The sequence below is a fragment of the Heterocephalus glaber genome, unplaced genomic scaffold, assembly GCF_053883595.1.
Source record: "Heterocephalus glaber isolate CG9 unplaced genomic scaffold, H.glaber_assembly_v1.0 deba00000470, whole genome shotgun sequence".
Taxonomy (NCBI): domain Eukaryota; kingdom Metazoa; phylum Chordata; class Mammalia; order Rodentia; family Bathyergidae; genus Heterocephalus; species Heterocephalus glaber.
Window position 1 is genome coordinate 9,301,235 of NW_028258145.1, and position 12,947 is coordinate 9,314,181.

General features: G+C 40.9%; 1 protein-coding gene across 1 annotated transcript in view; it reads left to right on the top strand.

The window, feature by feature from the left end:
* Window positions 1–12,947, top strand: part of Mrps9 (mitochondrial ribosomal protein S9) — a 54,963-nt gene that overhangs the window by 38,548 nt on the left and 3,468 nt on the right. The window contains exons 6-9 of the mRNA XM_004844478.3: window positions 6,137–6,222; window positions 7,034–7,109; window positions 9,358–9,526; window positions 10,556–10,664. Coding sequence (XP_004844535.2) covers window positions 6,137–6,222; window positions 7,034–7,109; window positions 9,358–9,526; window positions 10,556–10,664 — 440 coding nt within the window. The remainder of the gene's footprint in view (window positions 1–6,136; window positions 6,223–7,033; window positions 7,110–9,357; window positions 9,527–10,555; window positions 10,665–12,947) is intronic.

Genomic DNA, 12,947 nt, shown 5'->3' on the forward strand with positions numbered 1-12,947 from the left:
GCATGATTCAGTTGCTGTGTGACAGGGTAAGGACACTGAGTTGCACTGCTCTTCCATGCAGAGGACCAGCTGTAATGGTGTGAGGCTCGGCAGGCAGGGCCCAGGCTGTGACAGGCAGACGACCTCCAGCCTGTGCGCAGCTGTGTGAGGAGACCTCTCGGGCTCCATTAACCTCTCCTGCCTTAGTAATCGTACCAGGTCTTCTGAGGGTCTGCTGACTGTGTGTGTATAAAGAGTGTGTGCTGCTTTGTAGCAGCTAATGAAAGATTGTCCTGATGCAGGTCACAATTCAGTGCAGTTTAGAATTCTTTTGTAGACACTGTTTCCCATTGACCTGCATTTAGTCTCTCCAGGGTTTGCAGAGAACTGGGTAGGTTTTTGAGGAAAGATGAAGATGAGAAGAATTGTGCAGTTTATTGTTCCTCACAGAGCTGAAGCATGAAAGGGAAGGCAGTGTGAAGGGAAGTTTGCAAGTGTCACACTCCCAGGTTCAGTCACAGGCCAGACAGGGTTCCTCTTTTCCTATGGATGTGACTAACGATCCTGAGTTTTCAGATTCCCAGGAAAGTTGTAAAAACCAATTTACCTTATAGTATCATTAATAAGATAGACATAAGTAATAACAAAACAATACCAACATGATATCTTAAATAAAAAGAAAGAGTTTAAGAAGAAATAAGAGACCTCCCGAGTCTCTCGAAACTGTTGCATACCATGCAGGGGTCTTCATGCTTAGCAGCACTGGTTAGGCTGGCTTTTCCCCTCCCAAAATAGATGACTTCCTGTTTCCTTAATAGCCACTTAGCCAGTAGGACTTGTATGCTCTACAGGCATGATTTAGGGCCTCAGCTTAAGTTTTAGGAGCAAAAGGAAGAGAAAGAAAAAACAGAGTTTTCCAAAACAGTTGAGCAAAGGTATAAGGGAGGGGAAGAACTTTAAAGAGGGTGTGGATGTGTGTGAGAAAGGGGGTGCTCCACACAGGACTTCAACAGACAGGGACTGGGTCTGGACAGGAAAGACCCAGAATGTGGGCTGCTCCTTGGTCTGTGGCAGAGGCCCCCAGCAGCTTCAGCCTGCCCAGGACAACCAAGCTGATGGCAAAGGGGACAGTGGACCATGCTCATTGGCAGCACATTTTCGGTCTCAGTAGTCACCATTCAATTTGTGCAAGTTCAGTATTTTAAGAAAAGTGTTGGTTTAGGTTTATGAATTTTAACTAATACCTATGTTTTTGAAAAAGATTAAAATTCACTCACTAAAAATGAATTGAAAATGGTTAGCTTTCTATTACTGTAGGAAAATACCTGCAAGCACCAGCTTAGAAAGAGGGAATGTTTGTTCTGACCATTTTAGAGATTGCAGTCTGGCCGTCACTGAAGAAAGCTATTGCTTTACCCATTGCTCTTAAAAGGAGGGGACCATGGGTCCCTTTGTTCCCAGGATGCCCTTGAATGTCCTGTCAAAGCTGTGCTGGGAAAAGGCTGCCCAAAAAGTTGAAAACTCTCAAGTGTCCTGAGAGGCATGACTCAAAGGTGAGAGTCTTCTCGAACTTAGATCTGGTGTTCAGGCCCTTGATGGAAGGGAGGTGTACAACTCTAAAGATGACCCTGGGAATCTATCATTGTGTAGAAGCTTCACTTAAATCTGAGGAGAAATTTCACAGTAAAGCTTACACCAAACCGGTCTGTGAAATGAGGGACCGAATAGTTCAGTACATACCTAAACTCTTGTGCTGAGTTGGAAAAAAACCTTAAAATACGAAAGAAAAACAAAAATTGTAGTCCTAACTTTTGCGTACACCAGGCTCATTTGCCTTGTGAAAGAAGCTCCTGGCCTCTCAAGTCCCCAGCGCATATCAAATGACAGAAGTGACCTGAGGTTGTACAGGCCAAGACTGGCTCCCCGAGGGGAGCTGCTGGCCTGTCACCCACAGACTCAGTGAGGCCAGGTCTTGGGACAGAGGCCAGGAGATGTGGGCCTGGTGCCGACATTTTCAGGCCCTGGTTGTGGCCACATAGTGAACATTTAAAACTTCTGGATGTAGTGCTGTTACCTTTAAAAACGGAATTAAAATAGTGACTCTTCTCACAGTGAGCCATTGTAAGATAACTATTTTATAACCATGTAAAGTACTTATTTTTAAGAAGCCATGGACTGGTGCTAAAGTCTGTCTGCATGCTGTTTTAAGACTTCTTGACAGCAGGAGTTAATTCAGTAATTAAATCAGCAGTAGAAATTGCCATTCTAGAGGTATCTTTAATGTCCATTTTCCTCACATATGAATAATTACCCTTACATATCGTGTATGTTTCTAGACTAACAACTGGCAAAATTAATTTTTTTAAAAAATGGATCCAACTCATTGCCTCTATGTTGATTTCAGTCACATTAGTTCTTTTGTAATGGTACAGTTGCTGTAGAATGTATGACTATAATTTGAGGAGTTAAACTCTGGTATCTGTGTGCCAAGCACTTTGCTGTCCTCATTAGCAGTGCACTCACTTCTCTTGCCTCCAGATGTGACCTCTAGCTGAGTTTCCTTTTTCTGTTGAGTGGTGTCATGCGATGTGTGAACTGTATAAACTATATCCTGTATTGTGTTTGCAAAGGACAGCAACGGTCTGCAGTGGAACTGAGTCATCTGGAACTTGAGGTCCATAGCAAAGACCTCTTTGAATTACATTTATATTTATTTGATTCGATTTTGTGTATCTCAGTGGCCAAAATATCAGTTGTTAAGAAATTTTTTCTGTGTATTTTTTTTAACAAACACAATTTGTAAGTTCCTGAGCTAACATCTAAGATGATAATTGCTATTAATTTGTTACTGTTTATTTTGTGACTTTTCCTATGCCACAGTCCTCCATGAAATACTACTTGTTTATCCTTCTGAAAATTGGAATTTCCACACAATTAATACAACCACATCAGATTTTAGAAGGATACTAAAAAGCCTGTCGCTCATGATCTTGGAAGGGTTTACTTTAAGCATTTCTTTTCTGCAACCTGAGCATCTGGTATTTTCAAATTAGGCACCTTCTAAATTTGATTCATACATTATGGAAATCTGATGGCATGAGGGGTGGAAAGGCTTGCTTTGATTTTATGAAATATTAATCATAGCTGTGATTAATGATTCAGCATTTCACATCTGGGTTATTCCTGTCATATTTGAAAATTACACTATTAAATATACTATATAAACTTAGTGTAGGTGGGGTCACTCTAATTCTCTAGTGTCCCTTAAAAATTAAGTGGAAACTTAACAATATATCAGTGATAATCTGTGATGTTGACAGCGCCTGGCATCTTTTATACCCTCAAGGATTTTTTGATGTAAATTAGAATGTATCTCTTCAGGGAGTTGAACCTGCAGAATCGACTTTCCAGAAACTATTGTTTCTAACCATGACAGAATCTCAAGAGCAGTTTTATTATGCAGTAGGGAGAGAATTTATAGAAATGGTGCATGGTATAATTTAGACCATTTGCCCCTTGGAAACAGTACATCCCCCTGCCAACATTCTTGGCCATTGCTGGGTCAGTCACTGCAATGTTCTTCACATATATTTTCTTATTTAAAGAAGCATGCATAGCTGGCAGTGTAGCTCAGTAGTAGAGCACATGCTTAGCATGCGTGTGCCCCTAGATTCAAACCCCAGCATTCCTGTCCCCCAAAAAGAAACTATATAGAGTGGTGTAATCGGCATTATGTGATTTATTGGATTATAACCATCAAATTGTAAGCATTTGCCTGAAAGGAATAGAATTTACCGTATTTGAAGTTTGATATGTGCTTTTTATGGCTGTTTTTCTCCTCTTTCACATTTTTTCCACCCAATTATTTTACTTACACCATTTATAAATTCTTGTAGATGTAAATAGAACACTAGAAGGAAATGGCATAAGGAAAGAATATTCTAAGAAAAATAAGAATTTAAAATGAACATTGCTCAAAAGTCATTGGAATGTTACGATTAATTTAGCCTAAACTTTGACTTGAAACTTAGCGATGAAGAAATTTGATTGTTAGTATTGTAGTTGCCTTGCTTACTCCAAAAACATTAATCCATTTCAAGCAGTAGAGTATCTTGTTACTGTTATTGGTGTTCTAGGCTCGTACATCCTTAGCTAGATTTGAAAGGCTCCCCATCCTTGATTTTTGCACTCTCCAAATCTCAGGCCTTTGGACCAGGCAGCTGTGAGGAGTAGGGAAGTAGCTCAGAGTGGTAGTATGAGCTTAGCAGGTGTGAAACCCCGATTTCCATCCCAGCAGTGCACACACAGATAGGTGAGTTAAAGGTACCCTAACCACGCTCAACAAGGCTTTCTAATTCTTGGGAGACAAATTGTAAAATTTCAATTTGAATAAGAGGAGCATGTTCTAGATGTGGATGGTTCATACATGAATTAGTTCTTGCATTGTTCAAGGTGGAGAGTGGGTATTACTCTGCTGCTATAGTGCTAGAATTATGTCTGGGAAGTAGTTGTGGCATGGTTACACTTCCTTCCTACAGGCAGGAGGAATTGACTGACTCATTTTGTCCCTTTTGCGACTCTAATTCCCAGGCTTCCCTGTGCATTGCTGGGAGGCTTGCTACATGCCTTTAGAGGTTCCTCTTCAGCAGGCCTGGATGAGGCTGGATAATTTCCATTTCTGACCAGTTCTAGATTGGATACTGCTGCCACTGGCCTGGGGCTCCACCTTTAGGACAAGCTGGGGGCGGGGGGGGTGGGGGATCCACTTCCATCTAAGATGCACGTGGCCTCTGTTACTCTAGCTCACCCTGGTTTTATAGCTTCTAAGTGCAGTGTTTCTTCTTTTTCTGTGTCTTTTCCTTTTCTTTCTAAACTAGCAGTGGTACCACCCTTAAGGAAAAACAAAACAAAGCTCTTCTGTGTCTCCTGGACAAAAGGAATGAACATTTCCATCCTGCCCTTTGAATATCATCTCAGCTTTCCTAACCTGTGTTTATGTTGCATGAACTCAGAGGCTCAGTCCTTACTCTTTTGTATTATTTCTTCCAGTGAGAGAACTAGATTCCCAAAAAGAGACTACAGATGAAGTAGTACTAAAATACAGACCCTAATGTTAGTGCAAGGACAGTGCAAGTAACATGGTAGCAGCCGGACCACAGCCCACAGGAAGCTGCCTCCCCACTTGAAATTATTGACTATTTGAGGTATAGATTGCATCTCTGTCAGTAACAAATTGTGTCATCCGACATAGGTAATGATATTGGAAGCTGTCATGATTAGCAAAAAAAGCCGGGGCTGTGCCCATGCCGGGCAAGCACTCTGCCACAGAGCACACCCAGCCCAGCTCATCCTATTAAATGCCTGGCTCGTTAGATTCCAGTGTGCCGGGTTATGTGTAAATTATAAATGAATACATATAAACATTACTGGGGATGAGTCCTCAAAAAATGAAGTTTGTTCAGTCCACACTGTTAGAAGGCCATTGCATTATTCTGCTTCTTATAAACTCATTGCCTGGAAAATATACTTAGTAGTTAAACCTTTTTGCTGGGTTATTTTTCACAAGTTCTAACAAAATGATAGACTTTCTCTTCCCTTCCCGTCACAATTTAAAAATTGACACACATTCACAGACTTTGTGAAAAGTCAATAGAAATAAAATAATGAAAAGTAAATACAGTGGAAAATTTCTAAGATACAAATACATGGCACAGTCAAATATTATGTAAAATTAAGTGTTAGGTATTTCAACTATAAGTCTAGCAGGTAGTTTTCTAAGTTTAAAGTACATATTGCTGAATTGCGATTTTTCTTCAGGAAAATTTTTATCCTGTTTGCAAAACTTAAGGAAAATAAATAGCTTTTTAAAAGTTTCTGTTGTTTTAACCACCCTCACTGGAATGGGGATGTAAAGTTTTTACAGAGTTGTGTGTAAATCAGGGAAAGGTAAGTGTGCTCTGGTGTATGATACTACATTCTCATTGAGATACTATCCTTTACTTGGGGTAAGAAGTAGTTTTATTAAAAAGCATTTTATTTACTCTGCAGCTGGATCAAGGAGCCTCATGAAAAGGAGTCCTCCTCACAGAGAAGTGTAAATACATCATCAGTATGATGTGCCTTCTTTTACTATACCGTGTGTGTTCTGTTTGCATAGGACCTATATGGAAAGATTCTCCAGGTCGAAAATCGTCGAAATGACTTGCTACCCAAAAGTCTGCTGCCAGAAACTGCCAAAGTCATGTAGGTTCTCTTCTCACTTTAGAATGTATGTGAACTTTGGACTAAAACATGCCACTTATTGGCATACCTGAACCCTAATATTTATTCACTATTGTAGTATTAATCATTAAAATGTAGGGTTCCAAATAATCAGTGATTTTTGTTTAGGAGGAACCAAATACTGAGGCTATTTTTCATTTTAGATATATTAAGTAATACTTAATTACTGCATCTGGATTTGATGTCCATGGCTGCACAGGAATTTAGCACTTGTGTGCTTGGAGGGGAGGAGTTCGAGGCTCATGCTATCATTTGGCAGGCGCTGAGAGGGCAGATCCATCAGCCTGTGCAGCCAGTTTTACATTTGGGCCTACCTATTCATGTATGCCTGCCTTCCTTTTCTTTTTCTTTTTCTTTCTTTCTTCTTTACTTTTTTCTTTTTTTGCAAGTCTCCAAGAGCACTGTGTTGACATTGTGAATGTATTCCTGGTCTTTCATTTGAATTTTATTAGTTCTTCAGCCCACTCACAGGTTACTTTGTGTCCATACATGTTCAAAGCCAATTCTACAGGCATAGGAAATCTGGTAGATTTTAAATGAGTCTATCCATAGTGGCATATTTGATTCTTCAAAACATTTACTAGAGTCAGTGTCTTTTCTAAAGTATATTGAGGAAATAGGGTAATATTTCTCAAAAATGGTTTACTTGGATGTAAATACTTTATATAAAAATTTGTTTTCAAATCATGACTTGCTACTATATGTAGGATCTTTTGTGATATAACTAATTGCATGGTTAATTAAAAAGAGAATATATATGATATTTTAACAGAGACCTGATTGGCAGCAGATGGCTGATTAAGGAGGAACTAGAAGAAATGTTAGTGGAAAAACTGTCAGATCAAGATGTGAGTAATTAATCTTTTTAATTTAAGGGGACCTGTGCCATAAGAATGCAGAGAATTGCTGTATTACGGATCCTAATGGGAACGTTCCTCAGAGGCAGGTGTTCCTTCGACAGTGCTCCTCCTCTTAACGCATTCCTTGGTGATTTCTGCAGTGGCGGAGTGCGGTGTGTGTGGTTAAAGTGCTGTGTCCGGCCTCCAGGTCCCCGTTAGGATGTTTTTAGGGAGCACAGCAGAGGCCGTCTTTGTCTTGAGGCATATGATGAATGCAGCTTAGGAGGTAGATGTAGCAGGTGGTGCTCTGCGGCTCCCACCCTCCCTCCGGTGCTGTGCCGGTGAGGTCAGGGGTTTTCACCTATGAGCTGCGACCCCCACGTCAGAGTCACTGGGAACATTACACCTGCCATGCCCCAGCTCACTCAGACTATGCAGAGCCTTAGGGGTTACCCCAGAGTCCACCTTCCTAACCAACTGCCTAGGTGGCTTACACCTTACATAGTTTGTGACCCACCCCCCAGATGCTTTCTGCCTTAATTGCAGTCTTGTTTTCTTAGATGTTCTAATGTAGCTCATTATCAGGGGGAAGTTTGATGATTTCTAAATGTAGATGATTTTCTGGAAGGTTTGAACAGAGACAAATTTCACAAATCCTCCCAAGAACGCTTTTTTCTTCTGTAGTGGTGGCTAACACTGCCCATCCCTTGCCACTGTGTAGATCTTAAGTCCTATACTTCAGTTGCTCTTTTTTTCCTTTAATATATTGGAGAAATTAATGATTTGGAAAAGTTGTAATTTGCTTAAACAAGATGTCAGACATTTGATTAGTACTGGATCCAGAGTGAATTTTTAATGGCCTTGCTGCCAAGTGTTCTGCACTTGAATTAAATGAAGAAGTCTTTCAGCCTTTTTATTAAATGTATCATTCCATTGTTTTCTCTGCTGTCTGGCTGCTTTGATTTTTATAATTCAGGGTTGTCCTAAGGACTTAATGCAGGTGTGCACCTATGAAACAAACAAATTATATATGACAACCTTCTAGACTTTTGCAATATTGGATATCAGAATCCTGATGTTCATGTTCATGGACAGTATCAAGAAGAGGGAGTTTAGAGTGGGCCAGGACTTCTTGAACCTTAAGCTCAGTTTGCCAGCGAGGTTGTGTGGTACCCAGAGTGACATCTGAAGCTTAAACAGCAGTCACGGAGAGTGTGTTAGGTGCACCTGCACCGGAGGCTGAGAACAAAGGCCACTGGGTGAGCCTGGAGGGGAGAATGAAACTTTGTGGGGTACCCGAAGGGGTGCATGTCTCACCCTTAGAAAATCACCCTTTCTCGTGTTACTGCATCACAGGAAGCTCTATTTGAAGCAGTTCTTTTAATATGAATCTTACTGATGAAATTCTTCACTATTTATATTATTGGCAGGTTTTTATGATAAAGGCAAATGGTAACAGAGTTGAGTGTGATTTTTAGGATTGACAAAAAACAAAAAAGGTTATCAAAAACTGGGTTTCATAATCCATATTAACTAAGGATCTCAAGTGTTAGTTGTTTCCTTCTCCATAAACACTTTAAAATGATTATTCTGGCTTCTAATTTTAAGGGGTTAATACCAAGTTGTTTACTTTCTAATCACATGTTCAAGAACTATTAAAAAAAAAGCACAGAGTAGCAAGGATAATTTATTTCAAGAGGTTGCCCTTTAAGTCAAGTATCTCTTGAATTTTTAAATAGCTTGATTGTTCGGTTTTAAAGGAAATCATAAACATTAAAGTAACACAGCTTGAACAGCCAAAAATATATTTGCCAAATGTATTATGAAATATAATTTAAGAGGTACATTTTCTCAAAATCAGACTCCTTACATTTTACTCTACATAACTTACTGGAAATTATTTCTAATGCTCCTTTTGATACAGTTTCTAATAAAGAGTGGAAATTATGCTTGAAGATCATCTAAATATTTTTTTCAAAATGAATTTAAATCTCAACTTCATAATACAAAGAAACTTGACTTTTCTTTGAGTGATAAATCCCTTTGTTTCTCAAAAGAAAAGATTGAGCCCTTTAGACCCACAGGGAAGGTGATGCGTGTGCACGCAGTTTTAAAAGCAGCGTGAAGATGCAGGAGTGTCATCCTGTCAAAATTCATCAAGAGAAGAAATGCTGGAAAGATCAAGTCTATAAAAATAGAAAAACCTTAGCAAATGCAATTACACTTGCATCTCCTAATGACTTCTTATTGTCTGCAGTACACACAGTTCGTCCGGCTGCTGGAAAAGTTATTGGCGTTGCCATGCAGTCCTGCTGAGCAGGAGTTTGTGCAGAGGTTTCGCAGAAGCTTAGCCTTTCAGTCCAAAAAGCACCAGATCCAGCCCGCACAGTATGATGAGCAGGGCGTGCCCTTCAGCACTAGCGAAGGTAACGGCCCGGGGAAGCCATTCAGTCTCAATTGCTCTTGGTCCTGGTCCCCAGTTGACTTTCTGTTTTTGGTTTTGTTTTGTTTTGTTGGTGCTACATTGGATTTCCTAATTTTAAGATTCTCTTGAAGTTTTTAAAAACTGAACCTTCCAGTGTCACAAGGGAAAAATGGGGATATATACTTAAACAATTCAGCACTTTCTATTTTCACATTGTCAATGAGTAGTCTCAGAATCGATAAAATGTTTACAACAAAGTCTTATCCCCCAAAACTGAAAATCTCAGTGCATCTGCCTATGAGTCATGAACTGAAACTTCTGAGCACGTGAGACCCCAGCTCACCCTCCCTATGTCTACACACACTCCAGCATGGCCACTCTTTCAGAGTTGGACCATAGACACTCTATTGGCAACTGTGGGGAGTTGTCCTTCATCATTTTCAAAGAAATGAGACTTTTCCTGAGGATTCCTTTCATTTCTCCCAATCATATTTCATTGCATATTTTAAATATTATATTAGATATATTTTTGTTGTTTATAAAGTAACATTATGTAAATTGCTTCTGGAGCTTTTCTTCTCTTTTTGTAGTACTAGAGATTGCACCCAGCTCTTTTAATTTTTTTTTTTTTTTTTTTTTTTGGAGACAAGAGTCTCACTAGATTGCCTAGGCTGGGCTCAACTCACAGTCCTCCTGCCTCAGCCTCCCAGAGGGCTGGGATTATAGACATGCACTTCCATGCCCAGATTTTTTTTTTTTAAGAAGGTAAATGAATATGAATGACTATGTAGGCCATTGAAACTAATTTTAAAATCATTGCAGTGTTCCTAAAATGGAATTGAAGAATAAAACTACCCCACATTAAGCTTTATTTTGTCAATTATGGTGTGACTTATATCTTTACCTGACCTATATTTATTCTAGAAGCCTCCTAAATTCAGTGTTGTCTGTTGTTATCCTGGGAAAATTAATGTTAACACAGTTCTACCTGTCTTTAAGATTTTTACTAATAGAAATTTAAAACTTAAAGGTAAAAGAAAGACTGCAAGAGCAGAAGCAGTTGTTTCTGGACAGGGAACTGGAAGAATCCAAGTGAATGGCGTGGATTACCTGCTGTACTTCCCGGTTACACAGGACAGGTGGGTGCTGCTTAGGTCTCTGTTTCCTGAATGTCTGTCCCACGATACACCGAGGTCGGCTAAGGAAGCTGTGCTTCTCCAGTTTGCTTGTCTGAATGATGCTGCTCTCCACCAATGGAGCAAACAAGCTAACGGAAGCTATTGCCCTTTGTGTTGTTTTCCAGAATTTTTAAGAAACATCTCTGGAAATTCTTGTTCATTGCCTCTTTCTCCTCTTTCTGTCAGATCATACTGGAATTTGAAAATTCTTAGCTGTATCTTAGGTTCTTAAATGCAGTCTCTGCCAGAATGTACGAAGCAGACTTCTGCCTTACCTAGTTAGTGGCTGCCGAGCCCACCAAAGCTGTACCACCCACTCAGGCAACAGGGTTAGGAAGGGACGTGCAGACCTTACAGCTTACATTCATGTTCCTGGTGAGCATTAAGAAACGTCTGCATCACTTGGGATTTTCCTGTTCAGAGGAAGTAGCTTATACGTTTGTGGAGCAAGCAGAGAAACCCAGCCTTTGTAGGTTAAAGTAAGGGCTCACCAGCTTTGCTTAATTCTCAGTGCTAACTGGGGCAGTTATGTTTTTTAAACTGTGTATCCCATGGAGAAACAGATGATATAAATAGGTGCTAGAGTTCATCTACTCCCTGAAATGTGCTTGTCTTAGAGCCCTCTGTGAGTTGCTGTATAAAAAGCCCTCCCTGAGACAATTACCAGGGTGCCCAGAGTCACTGTCCTTATCCGAAAGGAGCAGCGACTCCATGTGATGAGTTCCTCCCTTCCCAATCCTTCTGTTTCTTAGGTGGGTTGTGATGTTTAAGGTGAGAAAAGCTGAGGCTCCTCAGATCCCCATAGTCATGGAGAGCAGAGGACCCTTTAAGCGCAGAGTAGGCTGATGGGCAGAATACTCACCTCGGGAAATGCACTTACTGTACTTCCATGTGTGCCTGTGTCGAGAAGGAGTCCACTCTTAACTCGTATGTATGTGTATTAAACTAACTGCCCTGATGTTCGCAGGAGAGGGTAAAGAGGAAGCGCTTCCTTTAGGAAAAGCCCAAGAGAGACCTTGTCCCTGGGGTTGGTCGCCTCAGCACAGGGACATCTGACTGGTGCCCTGTCTGCTAGTTTGTACTCAGATAGAACTCCTAGTGACTGGATAGCAGTTCTCAACTCTGGCTGGACCTCACACTTAGATTGTGTCCCTTATTCTTTAGTTTGCATTCAACAAGCATTTACTCAGGATCATCCCTGTGCCCAGTCTCATTCCGGATTGTGAAGATGTTAGCCCTGTCGTAGATGTGATTCTTATCACCAGGAGCAGCAGTCAGGAGGCTGGCACTGGTCATGAGCAGGGCACGCAAGCCCTCTCACTGGTGGGAGTGGCCATGGGGAAACAAGCAGGTGTTCAGAAAGTCAGCACTGCCGTGACCCCTGAAGAACAGGAAGGTTTGGGCCAAGATCCCAGGGTCTCAATCCTGGTTCTCTTTCTTAGCTGTGTGACCTTAGCCAAAATGCCTCAAGGTCATTGGCTGAGAGGAAGAAACTGAACTTGATCCCTGATATGCTTGCCTCCACATTGTGAGGCCCGCTTCCTTATCTCTCCTGGGTCCTTCCTTTAGAGGATGTTTGAACACAAACAGCAAAGAGGTCACTGGCAATGTTGGCCACCTGGCTTCCCAATGTCATTAGAAATTTGATTCATTTGTTCGTTCGTGTTTACATGAATATGTGTCACTGCAGACCCAGATTGCCGTGTGCCTGCAATTGGGGTGAAGGTTGGCAGCCTTTCTGGGAAGGCCTTTGCTTTGTGAGGCAGCTGGGAAAGCAGCTCTGAAGCTATCATCTCTACAAAGGAAGTGCATTTCCCACCCAGTGCTAACTAAGCATTTAATCATAGGGGAGATAAGTTAGCATTCTGAGCAGTTCAGAAAAAAGAGAGTGTATCTTGTGCCAAAGAAGTAGTATCCAGAAAAGATAAAAACAAGGAAGTCATTTCTTTATCTTATTTACTTCTTTTTAAAACTATGCTGATTCATACAACAAAGAGAAAATTCCTGTGACCCTTCAGCCTAGGATCTCATCGGGGAGCCTAGGATCTCCTCTGAGAGGAGAGAGGATGGACCTTGAAGTGTTCTCACACTGTGTAACTTTTTGCATGGACTGGTTGGCACTCAGTGTAGTCCCAAGTGGTCGTGGTGTAACTGTCACTTTCAGCTGTACCCGCTTTGGGGTGTTTGCTCATCTCTTTTCCTGTTTAGCATTGTGCCACAGTGTTCTGCCAGCGTCCTCCTTCC